The sequence below is a fragment of the Oncorhynchus tshawytscha genome, linkage group LG10 (assembly GCF_018296145.1).
Source record: "Oncorhynchus tshawytscha isolate Ot180627B linkage group LG10, Otsh_v2.0, whole genome shotgun sequence".
NCBI lineage: Eukaryota > Metazoa > Chordata > Actinopteri > Salmoniformes > Salmonidae > Oncorhynchus > Oncorhynchus tshawytscha.
The window spans coordinates 30,195,859-30,221,470 of record NC_056438.1 but is presented as its reverse complement, the minus strand read 5'-3'; the positions used below and the strand labels follow the sequence as shown (position 1 = coordinate 30,221,470).

Genomic DNA, 25,612 nt, shown 5'->3' with positions numbered 1-25,612 from the left:
TCCAGCAATGTGTTGAAGGCATTTCTGGAATCATTCCATAAGACCTTGAAGTAACTCCTCATGTCTTCCAATGGTGGCTCCCTGGGAGGAGACGGCATTGCGGAGCTGGTCCAAGTCTGCTGGGTCAGTCATGGCCAGTTCGTACTATCACGACTCAGAATATGACTCCAATGCAGACACAGGAGGCGGATAGTACAGTTCTCAGAAGATTTATTCGAAACAGGGCAGGCAAAGGGCAGGTTGAGGGCAGGCAGAGGTTCGTGATGAGGTCAAAGTCAGGCAGGTACAGGACGGCAGGCTCGGGGTCAGGGCAGGCAGAGGTTCATAATCAGGTCAAAGTCAGGCAAGTACAGGACGGCAGGCTGGCTTGGGGTCCATTTAGGCAGAATGGTCAAAACCCGGGAAAATTTAGGAAACAGAACTAGAGAACCAGGAAGGCGGGAAAGAACGCTGGAAAGACCTAAACAGACAAGACGAAATGGCAAAAGACAAACAGAGACCACTGGTATAAATACACAGGGGATAATGGGAAGATGGGCAACACCTGGAGGGGGGTGGAGACCTACACAAAGACAGTTGAAACATAAACTCCTTTCTATTTGCATCAAAATTACAATCTCTTTCTCTGAATTGCCCTGTGAAAGCCGAACACTCTAAGATTATGTTGGCAATAGAACAAGCTTTCAAATGATGCCCATCTGACTGAGATTTCGAGTTATAAATGGCCCATTTTTGGATTGCGTAAACACAAACATGTTCAGGTTACTGAATGTATCCAGAGTATTTTTTCAGATTTCGTTATCAACAAATGAGGCAAAAAGTACAGTAAATGTAAAATGCACATACAATTAACTATTTATTGTAATGTTAAAATTCAGTCTTGTGTCAGGTGAACTATTATGTCCTCAAATTTGGTCTAAAAATGTTCCCATAATCTCCAAAATGTTCTCTTTCAATTGCTACCATACTTATGCATATGTTTTTCATATTTCTTCTGTAAGAAATACATTTCAATTTAGCCTTATCCATATAGGCCATTTCCCATTACTGTGAAGGGTTAAAGTAACACTTTAACACTCATTTATACTAACACTCATTTATACTAACAACAAAGGGATGAATTTACCAAGAATTTCCATAAATAATATCTGGATTTTCTCACCGTAGAGACATTGCTTCTTAGACGAGCTATACATTTTCTAGAAATATGAGTTTGGAAGCTTTTAGTGTCTATCTGTTTGACAAGCCCATATGCTTATGCCAATGTAAAGGTTTGCACAAACTCAACAAAGACATACAATGTCCCTCTGTGTAAACTCCAGCAAATGACAAAGCTAGCCTTAAACAAGCATCCGAATCGTTTGCCAAGTCAGAGCTCCGATACCTCATTAACTAAGTTCTGTGACTTGTCGAGGGAAGTTTTAAACATTATCCACTGAGCCCCTAGAAGTGGCGACGCTGGGGTGGTTTTATGTGATATCTGATATGGTCTGACGTGCTTCACCCAACGGGAGGTCAACATGCTCTCCTGCCTTTAAAAATCTCCTCTTAAAAAAAGATACATCTCAGTGTTCTTTTGGGTCGCACACTGACTTGAATCCAACCAAGAGCTGTATCAGATGTGGTATGTATAACCAATGTCACGCCCTGACCATAGAGAGCCCTCGGGGTTGTCTATGGTGTTTTAGGTCAGGGTGTGACTAGAGGGTTTTCTAGGTTTTATTTTCTATGTTGGTGTGAGTATGGTTCCCAATTGGAGGCAGCTGATGATCGTTGCCTCTAATTGGGGATCATACTTAGTGTGGCTCTTTTCTCACCTGCGTTGTGGGATATTGTTTCGTTTCGTGCCTATGTGCGCTACATACTGCACGTTTGTTTATTCTTTGTTGTTTTGAAGTTTCACTTAAAATGTGGAACTCTACTCACTCTGTGCCTTGGTCCACTCATTTATATAACGAACGTGACAACCAACCAGGCCAGACCAAATCAAATCAAATGTATTTATATAGCCCTTCTTACATCAGCTGATATCTCAAAGTGCTGTACAGAAACCCAGCCTAAAACCCCAAACAGCAAGCAATGCAGGTGTAGAAGCATGGTGGCTAGGAAAAACTCCCTAGAAAGGCCAAAACCTAGGAAGAAACCTAGAGAGGAACCAGGCTATGAGGGGTGGCCAGTCCTCTTCTGGCTGTGCCGGGTGGAGATTATAACAGAACATGGCCAAGATGTTCAGATGTTCATAAATGACCAGCATGGTCAAATAATAATAATCACAGTAGTTGTCGAGGGTGCAACAAGTCAGCACCTTGTGCTGTAAATGTCAGTTGGCTTTACATAGCCGATCATTAAGAGTATCTCTACCGCTCCTGCTGTCTCTAGAGAGTTGAAAACAGCAGGTCTCGGACAGGTAGCCCGTCCGGTGAACAGGTCAGGGTTCCATAGCCGCAGGCAGAACAGTCGAAACTGGAGCAGCAGCACGGCCAGGTGGACTGGGGACAGCAAGGAGTCATCATGCCAGGTAGTCCTGAGGCATGGTCCTGGGGCTCAGGTCCTCCGAGAGAGAGAAAGAAAGAAAGAGAGAATTAGAGAGAGCATTCTTAAATTCACACAGGACACCGGATAAGACAGGAGAAGTACTCCAGATATAACAGACTGACCCTAGCCCCCCGACACATGACCTACTGCAGCATATATACTGTAGGCTGAGACAGGAGGGGTCAGGAGACACTGTGGCCCCATCCGATGATACCCCCGGACAGGGCCAAACAGGCAGGATATAACCCCACCCACTTTGCCAAAGCACAGCCCCCACACCACTAGAGGGATATCTTCAACCACCAACTTACCATCCTGAGACAAGGCCAAGTATAGCCCACAAAGATCTCCACCACAGCATAACCCGAGGGGGGGCACCAACCCAGACAGGAAGATCACGTCAGTGATCAGCTCAGATAAGGCAACATGGACCTTTATAAACAACCTGGATTAGTTATTATGCCAAACAATTACAGACATTTTTTATTTATACTGAACAAAAATATAAACGCTGGTCCCATGTCTCATGTTGCATGAGCTGAAATAAAAGATCCCAGTTCATTTTACATACACACAAAAAGCTTATTTCTCTCAGATTTTGTGCACAAAATTGTTTATATCTCTGTTAGTGAGCATTTTATCCTTTGTCAAGATAGTCCATCCACCTGACAGGTGTGGCATATCAAGAAGCTGATTAAACAGCATGATCATTACACAGGCGCACCTTGTGCTGGGGACAATAAAAGGCCACTCTAAAATGTGCAGTTGTGTCACACAACACAATGCCACAGATGTCTCAAGTTTTGAGGGAGCGTGCAATTGGCATGCTGACTGTAGGAATGTCCAACTGAGCTGTTGCCAGAGAATTGAATGTTAATTTCTCAACCATAAGCTGCCTCCAACGACATTTGACAGAATTGGCTCCTCCCACGCCCACCCATGGCTGCGCCACTGCCCAGTCATGTGAAATCCATATATTAGGGCCTAATGAATTTATTGAAGTTGACTGATTTCCTTCTGTAAACTGTAACTCAGTAAAATCTTTGAAATTGTTGCGTGTTGCGTTTATATTTTTGTTCAGTATATTAGGATCCCCATTAGCCGACGCCAATGGCGACAGCTAGTTTTACTGGGGCCCGACACATAACGAAAAATACCTTACAGACAAAGTACTTTACAATTGACATACATTTAAAAACATTAACATGTAATGTGCATCTGTGTGCATGACATGTCTCGTTAAACGTCCCGGAGTCGCCTCTTCACTGTTGACGTTGAGACTGGTGTTTTGCGGGTACTATTTAATGAAGCTGTCAGTTGAGGACTTTTAGGCATCTGTTTCTCAAACTAGACACTCTTTTGTACTTGTCCTCTTGCTCAGTTGTGCACCGGGGCCTCCCATTTCTCTTTCTATTCTGGTTAGAGCCAGTTTGCACTGTTCTGTGAAGGGAGTAGTACACAGCGTTGTACCAGATCTTCAGTTTCTTTGCAATTTCTCGCATGGAATAACCTTCATTTCTCAGAACAAGAATAGACTGACGAGTTTCAGAAGAAAGGTCTTTGTTTCTGGCCATTTTGAGCCTGTAATCGAACCCATAAATGCTGATGCTCCAGATGCTCAACTCATCTAAAGAAGGCCAGTTTTATTGCTTCTTTAATCAGAACAAGTTTTCAGCTGTGCTAACATAATTGGAAAAGGGTTTTCTAATGACCAATTAGCCTTTTAAAATTATAAATATGGATTAGCTAACACAATGTGCTATTGGAACACAGGAGTGATGGTTGCTGATAACGGGCCTCTGTACGCCTATGTAGATATTCCATAAGAAATCTGCCGTTTCCAGCTACAATAGTCATTTCAACATCAACAATATCCACACTGTATTTCTGATCAATTTGATGTTATTTTAATGGACAAAAAAATGTGTTTCTTTTAAAAACAAGGGCATTTCTAAGTGACCCCAAACTTTAGAACAGTTGTGTAGATGGGATGCATATACCCCTACGTCTAAGACAAAAGCCAAGAGTTACCTATAGGACTTGGCGGAAACATTCCCTGACAGGATAAAAATGTAAACTAATGACAACCCCCCCGAACGAACACGACTTCTCCCCATCAATGTCATGTGAATGACTTACTCAGAATCCAAACATCCTGTCTTACCCTCCCGACTATTAAACATGGAAAATGGATCCTTTGCTAGGGGAGTGCAGGTTGAAAACAAGTCCCTATAAGGGAGTAACCGTGAGTCCTGGAATGCTGAAATAAACTCGGCTTCTGGCAAGGCCTGATGTGTAATATATCAACTTCCCTCTCTTCTTTGGGAGTGGGCAGAAAGAGGATTGTAGGGATGGCAGTGCCTCAATTATTATCGTTTGGATAGGAGCGGGAACCTGATATGTCCTGAATGAAAACTCTCACACAGATGTCATGATATACACACACACACACACACATACACTCTCTCTCTGAAGTCTACATTTTTACTTGCATTTTACTTGACACACGTGTGCACACTGCACACACTGCACACACACACATACACACATTCTCTTTCTCTCTCTCTCTGAGGTCTATGCTACGCTGAATTTGTGTGTACTGTCACTGGAGACTAATAGCATTAGCTGTAAGCCTGCTGGGCTGGCATGTCTCTCTCGCTCCCTCCTCTCCCTCTGTCAGTAATGGCCGCTGTAAGGTAAATAACCGCTGTGGTGGTTCTGTGTTCCAGAACTCCTTCTCCAGCGTGTTTCACATGGAATACGAGGAGCTGGGAGAGGCCATAGACGTCCCCAAAAGGTAAGGCGATAACCTCTAACTGTTAAACTTTACTAATTTGAAACGGGTTGTTCCTCCCAATACTGCCTAACATGAGAAATATGGCTGCCGTGTGTCACACCGGTGGGTGATATTACTCTGATGACAGAGGGCCGCGAGTTGCGCCATAAAGTGCTTTGAATGAGAGAAATACTCATTCTCAATCGTAACCTCTACTGAGTTGAGTGTGTATTTGTACAGTAAGTATTGAGTGATTGTCTTTGTAGGCCTTTAAGAGAGGGGGGTCAGGTAAAGAGAGCATCCCAAAGATCCGGAAAGGGGGTGAGCTTATCGTCTCTCTCTAATGGGGGGAGGAAAGAGAGACGGAGAGGTAGAATGAGAGGGAGGACGAGATGAGAGGCGGAGTGAGAGCTGTTAGCTGCTCACCCTCTGCCAGGGGAAAATGAATGAGCCTTACATTGAAATGTGGAGCGAAGGTAAATCCCTTTCGCCTGATCCTTCGGGAAGATTTGTGATTTTGTTCTTGTACGTCTCGGAGTCTTCCAACCAGGCAGCAAAACGCCTACTGTTCACTTCAATCTCTATCTATCTCTGTCTCACTAACTCACATCCATTTTCAATAGGGTTGTACATGGGTGGGAGTGTGGGTAGTGAGATGTGGGTGGGGGGGTAGGGCCAGGAGTTTTTCCCCATGTCAGGTTAAAGGTCATATGGTCAGGAAAAGCTCCTGCCCCTAGCTATGGTGTTTAGTCGAGACCTGTCTGACTTTAACAGATCTGACTCAAGGTCCTCTGAGGTCTCTTATGTTTTCAAGAAAAATCCCACATCATCCCTTTGGCAAGAGCCTTGACATCGGATCATGAGCTTACTGCCCTTTCCCTGTTAGAGGAGTACTTCTGGTCTGATCTAAGAACGCTGAAAACTTTTCTAAGAACCCCTTTTAAGACTCATTGGACAGCTCCTCCATCACAATCTGTTTAGGAGCAACCTATTACGATGAAGGGAGATTTTTCTTCCCCTTTGGAAGGCTTTCAGAGATGGGCCTACGAGCGTTCGTCACGCAAAGACACGGCTGTTTTGAAGTCGGAAGCCAAGGGCTCAGCCGAGATCTATGCGCTAGTCATGCTGCCTGACAGGCTGTATTGGTTGCACATGTGGGTAGCTAAGGTTCATGTCTCAATAAGCAACGCTACAGAGTCCAATAGAGGGAATTCAGTGGGGGGTCTATGTGGGAGATGGCAAGTCAAGTGTTGTTTATTATAACAATCAGTGAACAACCCTTCAACGTCATGTCTTCTTTCTACGTGCTAGGTCTGGGGCTAATAACATGGAACTCAATTGAATTCACCTCAGCTAAGGTGAATCTAAACCGCTCTTGTTTGAAAGAATAAAATGGCAATAGTATGTTATAGCAATGTTATATCTTTAGATGATATGGTTGCAGTCTATATGGAACAAAATCTGGCTGATTGGCATAGGGAGCTGTGCTGTAGGGACCGTATAGGCACGTGACCTATAGATCACAATCACCTAAAGGTCATGGGTTCGTGCTCCAAATGGGTTCATACCACACAAGCTTTTGTGTGCTCATATATCAACAACTACCAACAAAAAAATCTGGAATGGGGGAGGGGGTAAGATTATCAGATCTCTCTAACGGGGGGGGAGGTTAGCTGCTCATCCTCTGCCAGGGGAAAAATGAACAAGCCTTACATTGAAATGTAGAGTGGAGGTAAATCCCTTTAGCCTGATCCTGGGGGGAGATTTGTGATCTGTTCTCCTACGTCTCCGGAGCCCTCCAGCCAGGCAGCGGAGCACCTACTGTTCACTTCAATCTCTATCTCCATCTCACTAACTCTCATCTCACAGCCATTTACAATAGAATTGTATGTGGACGGGAGCGTGGGTATTAGGATGGGAGGGGTGGTGTCGGGGTGTGTGTGTATGTTGTGTGTGTGTGTGTATTTCTGTCTGTCTGCCTGTCTGAAAGTGTGTGCACTTGTCCTAGAGAGAGAGACAGAAATGGAGAAAGACAGCAAGAGAGAGCATGCTCCCAGGCAAGACACAGAGAGACTTCCAGAGGGACAGAAGTGAGATGAAACAGACACGGTTGCTTTTTACAAAAGTGTGTCTCATTCTTTTACATTCTGGCTCAGCTGACCCAAACGCTTTCTATTCTGTTTACATCTTCTAATGGGCCGAATAGGATGTTCTGTGTGTACTGTAGGACCACTCCTGTCTGAAGAGGCAGTCATATGTAGCGCTCCACCACGCGGGGCCAATGCCAAATGGGATACAGCTAACAGCAGGATGTTAGCTTTGACTCAGTGGTCAACTGTCGGTGGGAGGCTTTTTAGCAACACGCACGCACACACACACACACACACTTGACATTAGCCCTGGGCGAAGGAGGCCGAAACTGCACAGCATGGAGAAGGAGGAATGTCACGGAGAGGGTAATTCAGTCCTGTTCTGAATCAATGCAATCCTATTACTCATTGAAGCTGATTTTGTATAATTATCTCTAGTAGTTTTTGTTTGATTGATTCTTTCATTCATTGACCCACTAAATTCCTGGGTTATTTGTTTGATTGAAAGACTAATTGTACCTTTATATTGAAATGAAGTTTCACAGTTTCCTTTTTAGGTTCGATGTTCCTAATATAAGAGTTGCTTTGAGGCCAGCATGTGATAACACTGATAATTAGCCAAAAGACTGCGCCTAGACACACACACACACGCACCACACACACGTCCAGCACCATTCCAGCCAATTCCATCACATTCTCCAGCTGCTCTGTCTCTCTCATTAGTTTCTAGTGCCATCGAATCATGGCTAATCTAGCGAAACGAGAGCTCAGATGTGATCGTTTTATAAGGATGTTCAACACAGTCACAATCACTCTCACACACACCTCAAAGTAACAGTGGCGATTTTAGCATGGAAATCTTGATGGGGCAAACAAAACAAACTGTTTCGGCCTACATAAAGCTGTCCCAACAGCAGTCCCAATACCTTACCACTGCTACTCCTGGCTATCAGTGGAGCCTTGTCTGGCAGCCAAACAGTGCAATCAGCCTCATTTACTGCCTTTAAAAAAAACATAGCTGATATGGCTGACTTGCTTAAACAAATGTGGTTTATACTGACAATTGAGATGTACAAACTGTGGCATAAGGGGAGGACAAGCGGATAAGAGGTGATCCGTAATTTCGATGAAGACGTTAATGAGCAAGCTAGGACGGACGTAGTCAATATAACTATTTGTTCAGCACTTTTGAAATGTACAGCAACAGAATTCAGAACATGGGCCATTCTTACAGTGTTCTCCCTGTACACCAAGTCAGAACCATAGGATAAATATAAAGGGGGCATATAAGCAGACAATGAAAGCTGTTACTATATCCAATGATTACATTTCTTTAGAACATGTTATAGGCTACATGTGCACCACCAAGTCAGTAGTAGGCAAAATAGGCAAAATTAAAGGGGAAAATTGAGGGGAAAATTGACCAAATTATTAGGGTGAGGGACATGGGCTACTAACAACTTACTATACAGTATTACTTTCTTAGCTATAGTATACATATCTCCCTGGCATATTACATCATTTATGCAGTAGCATTCAAGACTATTTTGGACTCACCTTGTTGTGCTTTGCTCACTTGAACAGTACACTTTTATCAGGTTTGAGGTAAGACCCAGATTCAGACAATGCCGAATTAACAACAGTTTATTAATCCAACAGGGGCAGGCAAAAGACAGGTTAAGGGCAGGCAGGGGTCAGTAATCCAGATAGGTGGGGCAAAGATACAGGATGGCAGGCAGGCTCAGGGTCAGGGCAGGCAGAAAAGGTCAAAAACAGGAAAACTAGAAAACAGGAACAATCAAGGGACAGGAACAGAGGGGAAAACACTGGTAGGCTTGACGAAACAAATCAAACTGGCAACAGACAAACAGAGAACACAGGTATAAATACACAGGGGATAATGGGGAAGATGGGTGACACCTGGAGGTAGGTGGAGACAATCACAAAGACAAGTGAAAGGTGTGACAACTTTGTCATCAAAGTCTAGCATTCTCAAGATGTATGGTGCTTTCAAGACAACTGGGAACTCTGAAAAACCTCTGGGGGTGCCAACTGGCATCCTACCTGTGCGCATACCTGGTTGACCAGGGTATCGGAAATCCTCGATGAGGCCTGGGTCCAGAATGTCCCAAGTGGGAACCCATGACCCTCCCAGTCAACCAGGTACTGGAACCCCCTGCCCCGAGGTCGAACCTTCAGGAAACACCTCACCCTGTATGCTGGTTGGCCAACAAGGAGACGCGGGAGATGGGTGGGCGTGGAAACAGGAGGCAAAGGGCTGTGAGACATGAGTTTAACTCTGGACACATGAAATGTGGGATGTATTCGAAGGATACGGGGCAACAGAAGACAAACAGCAGCAGGGCTGATAATTTTAGAGATGGGAGACGGGCTTATAAACCGGGGGGAGAGTTCGGGATTCCACCCGGAGGGGCAGATCCTGGGTGGATAGCCATACCATCTGCCTGAGATGATACCGGGGAGTCGGGTCGGATGGCGATCCGCTTGTCGTCGATACCTGAACATGGTCATGAGGAGGCCCAACTGGGCTCTCCTCCAGGTACGACGACAGTGGCAGACAAACATCTGGGCAGAAGGTAAGCCAACCTTTTCTTCCTGCTCAGAGAAGAGCGGGGGCTGATACTGGAAGGAACACTCAAATGGCGATAGGTCCATGGCAGAGCAGGAAAGGGTGTTGCGGGCATATTCCACCCACACAAGCTGCTGGCTCCAGGTGGTGGGGTTGGCGGAGACAAGGCAGCGCAGAGTAGTCTCGAGGTCCTGGTTGGCTCGCTCCGACTGGCAATTGGACTGGGGGTGGAACTGAGAGGACAGGCTGAACCGAAGACCTCTAGGGGTGCCAACTGGCAGTCCATGGATCCGGAAGACGTGCTGCACCATGAGTTGGGCCGTCTCCTTGGCTGAGGGTATTTTGGGGAGAGGACTGAAGTGGGCGGCTTTGAAAAACCGGTTGACCACAGTCAGGATGGCAGTGCTGCCCTCAGACGGGGGAGACCCATGATGAAATCCAGGGATATGTGGGACCAGGGACGGTGAGGGACAGGCAGTGGATGCAGATCACCAGCCGGAGCTTGTCGAGGAGTCTTGATGTCTTGATCTGAGCACAGACATGCAGGCAGCGACAAACGCGGCGACATCCGTAACCATAGTAGGCCACCAAAAGCATTGTCGCACGAAGACCAGGGTCCTAGGTGAGCCCGGGTGGCAGGCAAGCCTGGAGGAATGGGCCCACTCCAGGACCGTGGAGCAGACAGCATCAGGCACAATCATTCGGTTATCTGGGAACGCAGCACTTCCCAGACATGTTTCCCTATACCCAAGCTGAGTGCTGTCACCAGGCATGAGGTGGGAAAGATGGTTTCGGGCTCCGGGGTGGTAACCGTGGGGCTATAGCGGCAAGACAGGGCATCTGGCTTGATGTTCTTGGACCCCGGCCGGTAAGAGAAGGAAAAGTTGAACCGGGTAAACAGCAGGGCTCATCTTGCTTGCCTGGAGTTTAGGCGCTTGGCGGTGCGGAGATACTCCAGGTTTTTGTGGTCGGTCCACACAATGAACGGATGTTCTGCCCCTTCCAACCAGTGCCTCCATTCCTCCAAAGGCATCTTCATCGCGAGAAGCTCTCCATTCCCCACATCGTAGTTCCTCCCCGTGACGTTGAGGCAGTGGGAGAAGGTGCAGGGATGCAGGAACAGTGGTGAAGTGCTGTTTGAGGTCCTGGAACGCCCGGTCAGCGGCAGAGGACCACATGAACGGAACCTTGGTAGAGGTGAGTGCAGACAGGGTAAGTCAGGGTGTTGTAACCCCAGATAAAGCGGCGATAAAAGTTGCTAGGGAGAAGGTCAATTTCGCAGTCATAGGGTCAGTGCAGTGGAAACGAAGTGGCCTGGGCCTTGCTGAACACTTCCCCGAGGTCCTGGTACTCCGCGGGGATGGTGGAAAGGTCCGGGGCACCTTCCGAGCCCCCAGGAAGATGTCCCGGGGCAGGTTGCGCTGGCTTCAGACAATGGGCGTGACAGAACGGACTACAGACCATAATGGCGCCAGTTGATGAGGGGATTGTGTCACTGGAGCCAGGAGAATCCCAAAACCATGGAAATCTGAGGAGACTTTGAATAGTCTCACTGTGATTCCCTGGCATCTGGAAGTGGTTGATGGGAGTGGTATTATAAGTGACCCGGCCTATAGAGTGCCCGTCCAGCGCACTAACATCCATGGGAATGGAGAGAGGCTGAGTGGGGATGTTCAGCTCGGAAGCCAGTGTAGCGTCCAAAAAACTAATCGGCCCCAGAGTCAATTGAGGACCCAGAGAGATTTAGACTGGTTTCCCCATAGCAGAATGGCATGAAAAGGGGTGCGAGCAAGGGAAGCAGAAAAGTTCTCCATATGGCGCAACAGAGTACTCACTCCTACCGGTGAGCCTGGTCTTTTAATGGAAAAGAGGACACAAAATGACCAAGAGTCCCGCAATACAGACACCTCTTCGTGTTGATCCTGTATTGCCGTTCCGCTGGCGACAGCCCAGCTCTGCCTACTTGCATAGGCTAGGGAAGCGGTAACTTGGCCAGCTTCGGCGAATCTCGGGGAAGGATCAGGACGCCTCGGTTTCTCTCATCAACAGGACCATCGGGGACTTCCGGGTTGACTCGGAGGCAAGGTGGAATCCCTGGACGTGTGAGCGAAATCAAATTTCCTCTCACTCCGTCGTTTCTGTAATCGCCCATCGATGCGGATGGTCAACGCGATGAGGGAATCGAGGTCCGTAGATAACTCCCAAGCAGCAAACTCGTCATTGACCACCTCCGAGATGCCGTGCAGGAACATATCGAACAGCGCTTCCTGGTTCCAATCACTCTCCGCCGCCAACGTGCGGAAATCTACCGCATAGTCTGCCACTCTGGGAGTCCTGCTGCAGTTGGATTAGCTTCCGGGCAGCTTCTCTCCCGTAGAACGGACCATCAAAGCCTTCTTCACCTCTCCCACGAACCCCTCCAGACTAAAGCATTTGGCCGGCTGTTGTTCCCATACAGCAGTAGCCCAGGTGAGAGTCCTCCCGGACCTCAGTGTGATGAGGTAGGCTATCTTGGAGCGATCCAAAGGGAAGGAGGAGGGCTGAAGCTCAAAGATGAGGGCACACTGAGCTAGAAATGCCCGACAGGTGCTCCAGAATTGCTCCAGCAATATGTCATGGCGTTCAGCCAATGTTTAAACCCCCTCCATAAGGCCACGAAGCAATTCCTCGTGCCTCCCAATGGTGGCTCCTTGGGAGGAGATGGCGTTGCGCAGCTGGCCCGGGTCTACTGGGTCAGTCAGGGCCAGTTTGTACTATCAGGTTTGAGACAACAGGTCAAGGCAGTTAGGGGTCATGAATCCAGATAGGTGGGTCAACGGTACAGAATGGCAGGCAGAGTCAGGGTAGGCAGAGGTCAGTAATCCAGATGGGTGGGGCAAAGGTACAGGACGGCTCTTAGGGTCAGGGCAGACAGAAAAGGTAAAAACCAGGAAAACTAGAAAACAGGAACAATCGAGAGACAGGATGTGGTGGTTCCTTTCTTTACTATCAAATGAGGAGAGACAAACTTATCACACAAGTCAGAGTTATACTTAAACTAAATCTTGAATCACTTGTTAATAAGGGAGCAGGTCAATACAACACACACATATAACGTGAATCGATTGAGTGCTCTACGATAATGATGGCTGGTTGACAATTCATGATCAAATGATTCGTTGAGAGCCCCAAGACAAAAGTATAAAGGTATTTTATAGCCAAGATACAACCCTTTCAACCTACATGACGAACAACAGATAAATAGAATGGGTCACAAGGTTAAGATCTGTATGAAAGATACCTATAATACATAGCCGACAGTATCTGCTGTGTCAACAGTTTTCATTGTGTAGAGACCAGTGTCTGGCCCTCTGACTCCAAACTGGATCCATCTCTCCCTGGTATGGTATAGAACATAGACATTAACTCATGCTCTGGAATGCTCTTTAGGTTTTATCACCCAAAAGACATGGTAAATCTCCCGTCAGTGTTATCTCCCAGAGACCCATCCTCAGTAGAACACACACACAATAGTTAACAGAATACTCTATTATGTTGCATAAAACAACCATTTGATGCAATTAAAGTATTATAACAATCTTTCAATTTTGCACTCACATTCCCCCATTTTGAGAATCCTCTCAATTTATGAGAAAATTACAAGATTAAAGAACATTCATTCACATGTAGAAAATGCATACATTCTACATAAACCAAGAAGTACAAAAACAATAACTCATTGCATGGTATCCTGCACATGACCGAATGCCACAGCACTGGCTCAACCTCCTTCAAGGAAACGTAGCACTGTCTCCCATTTCAACCTCCAACACATTTTCTAAGTATTATAGCAATTTGTCTGGGAAGGTTATGATCCACAGTCACCTGCACGAACCCATGAAGAAAAACAAAAAATGCATACAGTTTATGAGATTCAAAGCTATATATTCATAGACAGTGAAAAGCACACATGTAATGCATAATCCATGTGTATGCAACAATGGAGTTTAACTAAATAAGCTTTAGTTATCCATCATACTTCAATGGGTCAGCATGGTGGAAATAACTATTTCCATCCCAGAAACTGAAATTAGCATATCCAGGTAGTGACTCCAAGCTAAGGTGAAATTTATTCCATTGGTGCCTAATGAAAATGACCCAAGACAAGCATCATGATTCCACTATTTACAAGGCAATGCATATAGAGCAAATAGATTAGGATCAGTTTCACTCTCCAGATCAGAGTTCACCCTCTCCATTCACCAGGGCATGCTGATAATAGTGTCGACATCTTTAGTTCATAACAACAATCAAAGCAATCAATCCATAATACATTCATTGCTTCATTCATATAGGTATTAACATACTAAACTCAAATCAACCCTTCAGTTTAAAAAATCATTCAGTTTCCAAATCATAATTAAAAATCAAATGAATTCTCCAACTAAAATTTAGAATGACATTACTCAGTAATTCAAATTGGTCCTATCACTCAAAGTTAAAAAAACCCCTACATTTTACACACATCAACAATGGCAGAATCTAAATTATATTAACATCCAGTCAAAAACCCAATTCATTCTACTATTAACTTTTTTTTAGCACGATTATCGTTACGGATACAGGTATCCTGTGTGTGTATTTGTTTTCTCTCCTTCTGCCCTAGTCACAGGTGGCAGTAATCAGTCGCCAATCAGTCGCCACTGAAGACACACCTGCTCCTTTCCCTTACCCTTGGTTTAAAAACTCAGTCAGTAGTTTTCCCAAACTCTCTCTCTCTCTCTCTTTTGTTTTTGTGCCTACATGTCACATGTGTCTGTTATTCTGTGAGTATGTATTGTTGTGGTGTTTGACTGTTTGTTTGTTGGTGTGAAAAGGGGATACCAAGCCAAGTCGCCCATGGGCAAACATTACCCCTAGGAAAACATTGTCTAAATACCCTAGTTAGAACTGGGCGGACCACCCACTGTATTTTATTGGTTAGTTAGCTAGCTGTGCTTGAAGCAGGTAAGACTAGCTTAGGGGTTTTTGGATATTTATTATTTCTTTCCTTGGGTCCAGCTCAGCCCCTTTTTCCCACACCCCATTGCCGTGTGTTTAAAATAAACCCGAAGTGTTTGACGGTAGATTTAAGTTGTCTGTGGATTTCTTTTAGTTCTCACTGTTCCTTTTCACTGTTATGATTTGCATGAGATATGTTACGGGTCCCGTTTCCATCCCCCCTAGACTGCAGGGTCAAAGGGGTTCCTAACAATTATAATACAGATCAGTATCTCAATGCATTATTCATCTAAATTACTATAATTGGATGTAGTGTAGACTTCTACAATCAACCCGATACCCCAAAAGTCAAAAACAATTTTGGGCACCCCCCCCGCGGCACTGATTCTTCTGGCGTCCTTTTCGTTGTATTCTGATAGCTTTACAGTTCAAAGTGGATGGCCATGATAATGTCCCAATTTCAATGTCTCACCTAAGCCGCCATCACCTTTACCACCCACCCATGTCTTGTCCATTCGTCAACCAGTATACCAGCAACATAAGAGAAGTTTAGAACAGATCTCTCCCCATGCTCACTGCACGTGGACTCCTCTCACACTCCTGAGAAAAGACATGAGAGAAAAGCAGTTGATAGCTTAGATCGGATGCTGTACAACCGGTTGCTGGCTCGGACTCGTTTCCTTCGGTAGAAGTGGTTCGAACAGGGCCTTATTCAACACCTTTGTCACTCTTCTTCAGCCAGTTAGAGGGGGTTTTGAGGTACACACACTGTTCGGTCCAATTATCTCTTTCATGCATTAAGATGCCGTCTGATGTCACTTTTCATGAAAACCTCGAGAGGACAGATCAGAACAACAGTTAGTTCAGTTCATTAACTATATGATAAATGATTACTTTTACCAATTATTCATACTACAAATGTCTAAACATATGTCAAAGAGAATAACAACACATTCTATTGAAACTATTCTTTCAAATTGGCTTATACTCCCCATCACACTGTCCACTTCATCGCAGAGCCACAGGATCAGGAAGTTAGCCCTATAACCCATCGGGAATAGAACAGAACAAACATCACAACAATACACTCCTTCGCATATCACTCCATACACTCCATACACATCACTCAAGGTGTGTAAACTTCAATCCAAAACCTCAGAGGACTGTACCCTCCCCCATTTTGACACATAACTCTCCATGTGAGTAATGTGTAAAATAAATAAATAAATAAAACACTATAATTGGTCAAAAAATAAAACAACATTTTAAGTAACAAAATCAAATTCAAATCACTAGTCTTAACGACTCCGTAAAGAAAAATAATTGTACACGTACGGTCATAGGAAAATAGACGTAAGGCAGCCTACCCTTAGTCAAAGGAAATGCCTTCTCCTTCTTCACATTGATCCAAATCACAAATATGGCTAAGAACTATAAACTTCATAATTAATTATCAATATTACAAAAGACCTTGAAATCAGTATTACAAATGACCTTAAATTCATTATCCAAATGACTTTCCAATGAGGGTGATCAAACCACAATGGAAAGTCATGACAGAGGTCAGAGGTCATACAAACCCTTCAAAAAAGTGTTTCTTACTATATTAGACAAATTAATGAAAAACAGTCAAACATTTCATACATGTTGTGTCCCAGGTTTCCATTACAGTCCTATTAATGTATTTAATTAAAACTCAGAAAAGAACAACTTCTGAAAATTCCATGTGTGTGCATGCCCCTTTAAGATACCTTGGCACTAAGACAAATGGAAAACCCACGAAACCCAAAGGAAATAGAACACACAAATCAAACATAGTATTTTAAAAACACCAACAAATAGTCATAACAAGTGTGTTGTGTGTGGGTATTTGCAAACCTTAACGAACTGGCAACAGACAAACAGAGAACACAGGTATAAATACACAAGGGAAAATGGGGATGATGGGTGATACCTGGAGGGAGGTGGAGACAATCACAAAGACAGGTGAAACAGATCAGGGTGTGACAACTTTGTCATCAAAGTCTAGCATTCTCTAGATTTATGGTGCTTTCAAGACAACTGGGAACTGAAAAAAAGGCTAAATCATGATGACGTCAGTGATCTTTGGGTGGTAGCTCTAGAAAGAGTCCCGAGTTCCTAACTAACAATTCTGAGTTGGATGACCGTTTAAAATATATTTTGCCAGTCAGAGCTCTTTTTTCCCCAGAGTTCCCAGTTGTCTTGAACTCACTAAAGTCAGATTTCCCAGTTCCGAGTTAACAGTTGTTTTGAGCATGGCCAATGTTGAATGTTTATCATTTTAAGCTTGGAAAAGAGACCCTTAAACCCAGAATAGGGACCACACAGCCACTCCACTGAATAGCAGGCTAGTGATTGCTTTGCAGTGCTTGCAGTTTGCAACTGATTCCTTTCAAACCACTCATTGTGTAATGTTCAATGGCCGATGAGCAGCGATACATTTTATCTTTATTTTATCTTCATTATTTCTCTTCATATGACAAGGATTAAAAAGGATTTGACAGTAGATTGTCGACTTGATTCATGAAGATGACTGCTAGCTAAGATTTTGAAAGTATGATGTTGACATGATCAGTCCAATCAAAGCTACTGTAGATAAAATGTGATTTGACAATTTTATCTGTGGCCAATGACCTTGAGCCTTCTTGGATGGGCTCTTCTATTGTAACTCTATGGCAGCACCCAAGGGGCTTGAATTTCAAGCTCTACCCTTAGATTTGGCAGTGACGTAGTGTCCCAATGAGTGACAGAACACTGAGCCAATTATGGCGCAACTAGAAAACATTCCCACGCCCTACGCTCCATATTTTCCGCTTGCTGCCCCACCAGCACAGTAAGCACTGAGCTAGGCTGAAACACCTGCATTTTGCAGCTACCTTGCTCAAGAAAGCAAAAAATACTATGTTTGTATGGAGGCTTTATTAACTCACTGACGTGGGGCTCCTGAATGGCGGGTCGCCACTGAAAAGTAACAGTGTGCGTCTGCGAACCATATTGGAGAAGGGTAAACAAGTTTTGTTTTTTTAAACTTAAATTCACCGCAGACGATTCTTAATCCTTAACCCTCATCCTACCCTGAGTCGATCAAATAAAGACGTATCACTCGCCTCCCCGTCCCCGTCCCCGTCACGCCGGCTGATGGGAAGCGCAGCAGCGAAGGTTCTCCACTTTTGTCTGTCTTTTGGCCATCATCTCAACCGTGCCACAGCTTTGCTGCTGCGGTTAGAGCTTGTCTTTAAAGACATATGCAGTAGTACAAATAGGATATTAGTTATTCATGTTTCTGTCTGTCCTGGCATCAGTTGAGATAATAATAAACAGTCATTATGCCGTGACAGGCCTGGTCAAGCTTAATCATAGTCAGTTCCTTCTGACAATCAGCCAAGATGTTCTTAAGTCCAGGTATGGAGCCTTCAGCACTGGCTAGAGTCCGGTGTTCTGCCTCAGCCGTCATATCGGGAAGAGCACTGGCTTCTGTACATGCGTATTCACTGAGGCTTAGAAAGACAATACAATGCAATACAGCCAATGCAGTGGCAATGTGATGAGATCCACCCAACTCAACAGAGCAGTCATACGCTAAGGATGCTTGGGGTGTTTATGTGTAAGTAATGTAGAAGTTGTCCACAGTCTAATAAAACAAGTATTACAATGTTGTGTTCCCCACAGGGACTGTGACGTGAGTCAGATAAACTACATGTATGCCCAGTACGTGAAGAACACCATGGAACCTCTGAACATCTCTGACGTCACCAAAGACCAACGCTTTCCCTGGATGGTCAGTACTGAACATGATCTGTTCCAGAATGTTCATCCTATGTCGGCCATCTTTTTTGTTTTGTCCAGAGCCTCTAGTTGTGCTTCTTTGTTTCCTTCAGAGTGAAAACCCAGAGCACCCCAGTAACCAGATCAAGAGTTTGCTCTGTACTCCTATCAGGAACGGGAAGAAGGATAAAGTGATAGGTACCTACCTCTGTCTGTCTGTCTGTCTGTCTGTCTGTCTGTCTGTCTGTCTGTCTGTCTGTCTGTCTGTCTGTCTGTCTGTCTGTCTGTCTGTCTGTCTGTCTGTCTGTCTGTCTGTCTGTCTGTCTGTCTGTCTGTCTGTCTCTCTGTCTCTCTCTCTCTCTCTCTCTCTCTCTCTCTCTCTCTCTCTGGTTTGTGTTTACAGATATTGCCCTATTGTATCCTCATTCATTAGTCACAACCAAGAGTTTTCCCTCTCATTCATTAACGCATCCTTAGCATTAGCATAATTTGCATTTGCATTATAACCTAACATCATTAGCTGAGATCATTACAAGACCTAAACAGGTCTTTCTTGTAAAAGAGATTTGAATTGCATGTATGAATAAAGGCACAAATAGATCAATTAATTAGCTGGGCAGTGGTGTAACCATAATGTATGTCCCCCCCACTCCCCAATGATCAAACAGAACAGGTCCCTTTAGCCTCTCAACCAACTGCCTGAAGAGTCCAGGAGACACTCAGATCAAAAGACAACCTACTGCCACTAGACTTTAATATAGAATTTATTACCATACCTCCCCTTCCCCTTCTCCACTCAACCTAATTTCCTTAGAATTCATTTATTGATTCAAACGTGGACATTATATGTTCTTAGTAGCTCTGACACTGACATTAATGAAGCGGTATACATTTTTTCTCCCTAGCGTAACTCACTCCGGATAAGTCACATTGTAAAATGTGACTTATGTATTTGCATTAGTTAAGCCACCTGTAAAGTCAAGCAGGATATGTAGGAGAAAGGGCAGCTGAAGGTAAAGGGGAAGGATCAGAGTGTTGGCGATGACACGTTTCCATGATGTGACTAGTAAGTAGGTCTCCAGGCTGAGAATAGGGCAGGTGTTTTATACATTAGAACTTTGCTGTCAACAAACATTTATGGGACCATTAGTCATGGAGTAGATGGAGCTTTTAGTTTCAGACAAGAGGTCCCTCACAGCAAACTATTGAATATTGAAAATGAGAAGCAAACTAAAGTTTTGTCCCCTAAATGTCTGGAATGTGTGTCAGTTCGTGGGGGGGGGGAAACAAGAAACTTAAAAAAAAAAGAAAAAAAAGAAGCACAAAACCTTTTTGTCCTGTGTGTCAGTTCGATGTTTTGTCTGGTGTGTGTGTGTGTCATTAACGTCCTGATATGTTTCCAACATTTACCCCTATGTCGGGTCTTGAAGGTGTGTGTCAGTTGGTGAACAAGATGGATGAGACATCGGGGAAGGTGAAGTCCTTCAACCGAAATGATGAACAGTTCCTGGAGGCCTTCGCCATCTTCTGTGGACTGGGCATACAGAACACCCAGATGTATGAAACAGTGGAGAGAGCCATGGCCAAACAGGAGGTCACATTGGAGGTAAGAGACACAGGTCTCAGGTCAGTTTGGAGTTTTACATCCTAATGGTTCATGATAATATTGAGGGAATGTATTGTAAGATAATGCTAGCTCAGTGCCTCTGCAGGCAACTACAATATGGAGACCTTAAACATGGGGGATCGAGAGTAACAGTGATGGTTGCCATTAGGAAAGACTGGCTAGTCTTCTCCACACTCTGCTCTGTCTTCCCCGCGTTAAAACAGAACTAGCGTGATCACTCCAACTCTATCCTAGACCTCTTCAGCCCTCGATGGCGTATGTATCCTCCTCCTCTCCTCCGGTCCTCCCCCTCTCCTGTTCTCTCCCTGACTGTTCTATTCTGGAGCTGTCACTGTCAGGGCTCCCCGGTGACGTCCCCTCTCGGCTGCAGCTGACACTCTCCCCGCCGTTACCCAGCAGCCACCACTTCAGCCCATTCTCCAGCGGCGCTCTAGCCGTCGCGAGGACTGGCCTCTTCTAGCTTTCTCAGTTTTTCTCCCCCAATTATCAATGACAGGCCTCTGATAAGGATGGACTTGGGGTTGAAGGATGTGTGTGTGGCAGGGCTGTCTGTCTGAGGTCAGAAACATCTCATGGGGGAGGAAATCTGTGAAAGTGTCAGCTACCAAAATGTGAAATCTGTTTTTTAGTTGTATACTCGGTCAGACCGATCGTGTTGACTTTTAAGGAGAACAGTCGCTGTGTGTTTGTGTGTGTCATTCTCAGGTCCTCTCGTATCACGCCTCTGCTGCAGAGGAAGAGACACGGGCGCTGCAGGTAACCGCGGTAAATTACAATTTATTAACTTAACACTATACACACGCACACACACACACACACACACACACACACACATACACTTGCGTTCATACACAATACCAGACAGATGCCTTCCATCAGGCAGTGTAAAGATGAGTGGACTTCAGCCATCATGTAACGAGACCCAGCGCTGATTCAGCATGTAAACCCAACCAATTAGTAACACAATATGGCCGACTCTCACACTGATACATACATTAAGACCTATGGGGATAATGGACTGAGGAAAAAAAGAACACGAAAAAAGACAGCAGTAAGGTTTAAAAGTGAAAGTATGCCCAATACCCATTCCAGAAAGCCTATTTAAGGCCCGAATCATTTGCTTTTAAAGATTCTCAAAGATTAATTGGGGTTAAGAGTATAATCCGACTCCTGCCAGCTAATGCCAAAGTGTCAGCATATTTAACTCCTTATGAAGTAATTTAGGTGGCGAGTCTTTAGGTCTGCCGCTAGCTGCCATAATATATGGATTAGAGTGGGAGCAGCTATTTAGTTAATATGACTCATTTAACGACTTGTCCAATTATATTCTAACTGTGCACAAGAGGAGACACTACGACCACATAGGGAGAAGGGCTTTGTTTAAGGCTATGCCTTCATTAGCTTTTACTTTGTCCCTTTTTTAGTTTCCTTCTTCTTTTCTTTCTTTCTCTTCCTTCCTTTTTTCTTTTTTTGTTGCATTTTCGGGATAAATCCATACGGCTTTCTATGAAACTTGGTCCCCCACCCCCGAACACTATTAGACGCTCATTTATACCGCGTGACCTTTTCCGAAGATCATACGGCATTTTCATATCCTGAGATGAAATGGCCTGATGACGAAATCTAATTATATATTTTCCCTGAGGCAGTGGAGGCTGTAGTATGGTGGCTGATGAGGTACAGCACAGTATCATATCTGGGCCACGGACTCCTTTTTAGGCCATGTCACCCTCCCCAGGCAGTGTTCCGTCACTGTTGCTGAGCCGTTGACTCTCTGAAGTATTGATGTTTCCCTAGTTAGAATGATATATTATTTATTAATTTATTTTATTTAACCTTTATTTAACCAGGAAGGGCTCATTGAGATTTAAAATCTCTTTTTCAAGAGCGTCCTGGCCAAGATAGGCAGCACCAAGTCATTACAAGAATTACAGACAAACAATGTGAAAAACTGCAAGTAATCTAGTAAAAACCATAGGATTCACAAGAGTATAACACAATCAAAAACAGCAAATGAAAAACATTGACAGGTCAGAGAATCAGTCTCAATATCATTCATCAGTGATTTAAAAATACCAATCGGGACAAGTTCTTCCAGTTTAAAAGTATTTTGTAAGGAATTCCAAGACGATTGCGCAGAGTACATAAAAGCCCCTTTACCAAATTCAGTTCGAACATTTGGAACAGTTAGCAGGATAAAGTCCAGCGAACGAAGAGAGTACCCACCACATTTCTGAACAATAGAAATGCCCAAATAAAAAGGTAGTAAACCCAAAATGGCTTTGTAAATAAAAGTATGACAGTGACTGAGCCTATGAGTGACTAGAGAAGGCCAGCCAACCCTGGTATACAAAGTGCAGTGGTGCGTAAGGGTTTTAGCAGTTTAAAATAAATCTCAAAGTGCCATGGTAAAGGGTGTCAATTGATCTCAAACGCTGAGTGGAAGCGTTCATACTGTATGTCTGTTACAGATTATGGGGATATTATTTACATGCATGCTACGGCATCAACACTTAAATCACTGGATGCTACTTATCATTGCGCACTTAGGTTTATTACGGGTGTTAGCTACAGAACTCACCACTGTGTTTTATATCAAAACGTGGGTTGGACTTCGCTGTCTAATGCAAGTTCTTGTGCTGTTAGTGGGAATAACCTGTGTGTAAATGTAATCTGTCGCTGTATTTTTTTGTGTGATCTGTGATCGTCTTGTCTTGTGTAGTTTCTTAATCATTGTGCCCAAACTGTATGTGTAAACATGTATACGCAGGGCCCAGCTGTAAAAGAGACCTTGGTCTCAGTCTGTGTTCCTTGTTGAAATAAAGGTGTAACATTTAAAATAAATAAATAAAAATGTCTTCTCTGTGGCTCAGTCGGTAGAATATGATGCTTACAATGCCATGGGTTGTGGGTTCGATTCCTGGGATCACCCATGTGTAAGGAATGTGGATAAAAGCGTATGCTAAATGGCGTACACTGTATCTATGGTGGTGGTGGTAGTAAAAGCTGTTATCCTTTCTGTCTGACAGAATAATATTATGTGATTCCCCTGCTTTCGCTCACTTATCTCTCTCAGTCCCAACGGCTTCTCTCTGTCGCGCTCTGTCTGAGCTGGCTCTGCTGCCAGAAAGAGATAGAGATTAAAACGACCAGACAGAGAGGTCAAGAAAATGCCAGAGTGTGTATATGCAAGATGGAGAAAGGAGGGGGCAGAGAGAGAGAGAGATGGAGAGAGAGAGAGAGAGAGAGAGAGATGAAGAGAGAGACTGCAGCGGATATAGACGGTGACAGGGGGACAGAACTGGAGAAGGAGAGAGAGGATTAATATACAACCACAGATAAAAGAGGAAGTGATCTGAAATAAAGTGAGAGACAGAGTGGTAGAGACAGCAGAAGAGGAGAGAGAGAGATCCTGTGTGCATTAGGGGGTGTCCTGTCTGCTCTGTGTAGATGTGCCGTCTGTCAGTTGTAGGGGAGGCGAGCCGAACACAGATAGATGCTCCTCCTGTGTGCCTTAGACTCTGCTGATCACAGCTCATCGATTATTAATGCCTGCTATAGATCCCTGGTGTTTAGGGAGGGTATGTGGGCGTGTGAGCATGTGTGTGTCTATGTGCGTGTGTGTGTGTGTGTGTGTGTGTGTGCGTCCATCTCACACACTTCTCTACCCTCTCTCTCCCTCTGTATTTGAAGGCAGCCACTGTTCCGTCAGCCCAGTCTCTGCGCCTGATGGAGTTTAGCTTCAGTGACTTTGAGCTGTCCGACGCTGAGACCACTCAGGCCACCATACGCATGTTTGTAGACCTCAACCTGGTCCAGAACTTCCAGATGAAATACAAGGTTGGTGTGTGTGTGTGTGTGTGTGTGTGTGCGCATACGTGCATACCGATGTGCGTGTGTGTTAATTGTAGTGTGTGTGTGTATACGCAACTGTGCATACAAGTGTTGACATAGATGTGTGTGTTTTTACATCCTAAAATACAGGCCCTCACCCCATTACATATTATTAAGAGGTTCTCTAACGGCACAGTTGCCCTCCGGAGTGCCCGCGGCGAGGACGGCTCATAAAGAGAGCCTTTGATTGGCTGTGAGGGCCCTACACAGAGCCCGGTTATTTTTCAGCTCTGTGAGTGAGAGCAGGCACGCTGACCACCCAAGTGTATAAACAAGAGCAGGTCAGCGCTCTAGTTCAGTGTCGGGCTGTACCTCGCTGATCACTCTACTGCACTCCTATGAGGCATGGTTGACCATCACTGGCCTCAGAACAGCCATACGATTGAGAATTGAGAGGATACAGTATGAGAGATACCGTAGTGACCTGACCTTTCATCAGTAACAATAGATCGGACTTGAACAGCATACAATGCAAAGCATTTTGAGGTTGAGAAAAGGGCAACATAAATGCCAATCAAATTCATTTTCGATTATTGGCAAGTCAGGCGAAAAGTGTGAGCCACTACTGTGCATTGACTAATGGGGAATTGTTTTGGAAGCCGATGCCGGCAAATGGATGGACATGGGAAGATTGGATAAAGATACGATCAACCGAATCTAATGATTTGATTAGCAGTGTGGTCAGGGTTTTCTCTATAGTGCCAGTCAGAATGCCAGGCTGGCCAGATTATATCAAGCCCTACCGATTGAGGATGTGCAGAGACTCGCTGTCACTGTTTACCATTTGGTCTGTTTTTGCCCTCTTCTCCTCCTCCTCCCCCACGTCTTTCCCTCTTTCTCCCCACTTTTTCTTGTCTCTCTCCTGCTGCGATCCCTCAACCCCCCTCTTTCCTCTCTCTCTGTAGAGTCTGTGCCAGTGGATCCTGAGCGTAAAGAAGAACTATAGGAAGAACGTGGCCTACCACAACTGGAGACACGCCTTCAACACCTCCCAGTGCATGTTCGCCCTGTTCAAATCTGGCCAGTTACAGGTGAGCTCAGCCAATCAATGGCCAGCAGGGCAGGGGTGCCGGGTCACGCCGTCCAATCAGTAGATAATCAACCCCAGCAGCACATCTCGTGTGTGTTAGTTCGATCAATGGCTAATGAGTCACCGTGCTGTAACAGTGCCATGACTGGGTCCGTCCCACCATTGTGTTTTGTCAAGTCAGCATTGGCTTCCAGTAACCGCCATATTTAAATACCAAAACAACAAATATTCTCCACTACATCTGAATGTGTTACTCCGATATCTTGACTGAAAGTCATCAGATATTTTGAAGAATATTGTTATT

At 44.7% G+C, this 25,612-nt stretch overlaps 1 protein-coding gene across 6 annotated transcripts in view; it reads left to right on the top strand.

Moving 5' to 3' along the window:
* LOC112260096 (cGMP-specific 3',5'-cyclic phosphodiesterase-like) overlaps nt 1-25,612 on the top strand; it is a 90,897-nt gene that overhangs the window by 55,498 nt on the left and 9,787 nt on the right. For 5 of the 6 annotated variants that reach the window (XM_042328488.1, XM_042328489.1, XM_042328485.1 and 2 more), the window contains exons 8-14: nt 5,265-5,332; nt 18,662-18,770; nt 18,871-18,955; nt 20,188-20,363; nt 21,090-21,149; nt 24,078-24,224; nt 25,184-25,309. In XM_042328488.1, coding sequence (XP_042184422.1) covers nt 5,265-5,332; nt 18,662-18,770; nt 18,871-18,955; nt 20,188-20,363; nt 21,090-21,149; nt 24,078-24,224; nt 25,184-25,309 — 771 coding nt within the window. The remainder of the gene's footprint in view (nt 1-5,264; nt 5,333-18,661; nt 18,771-18,870; nt 18,956-20,187; nt 20,364-21,089; nt 21,150-24,077; nt 24,225-25,183; nt 25,310-25,612) is intronic. The other variant, XM_042328486.1, reaches the window with a different exon arrangement.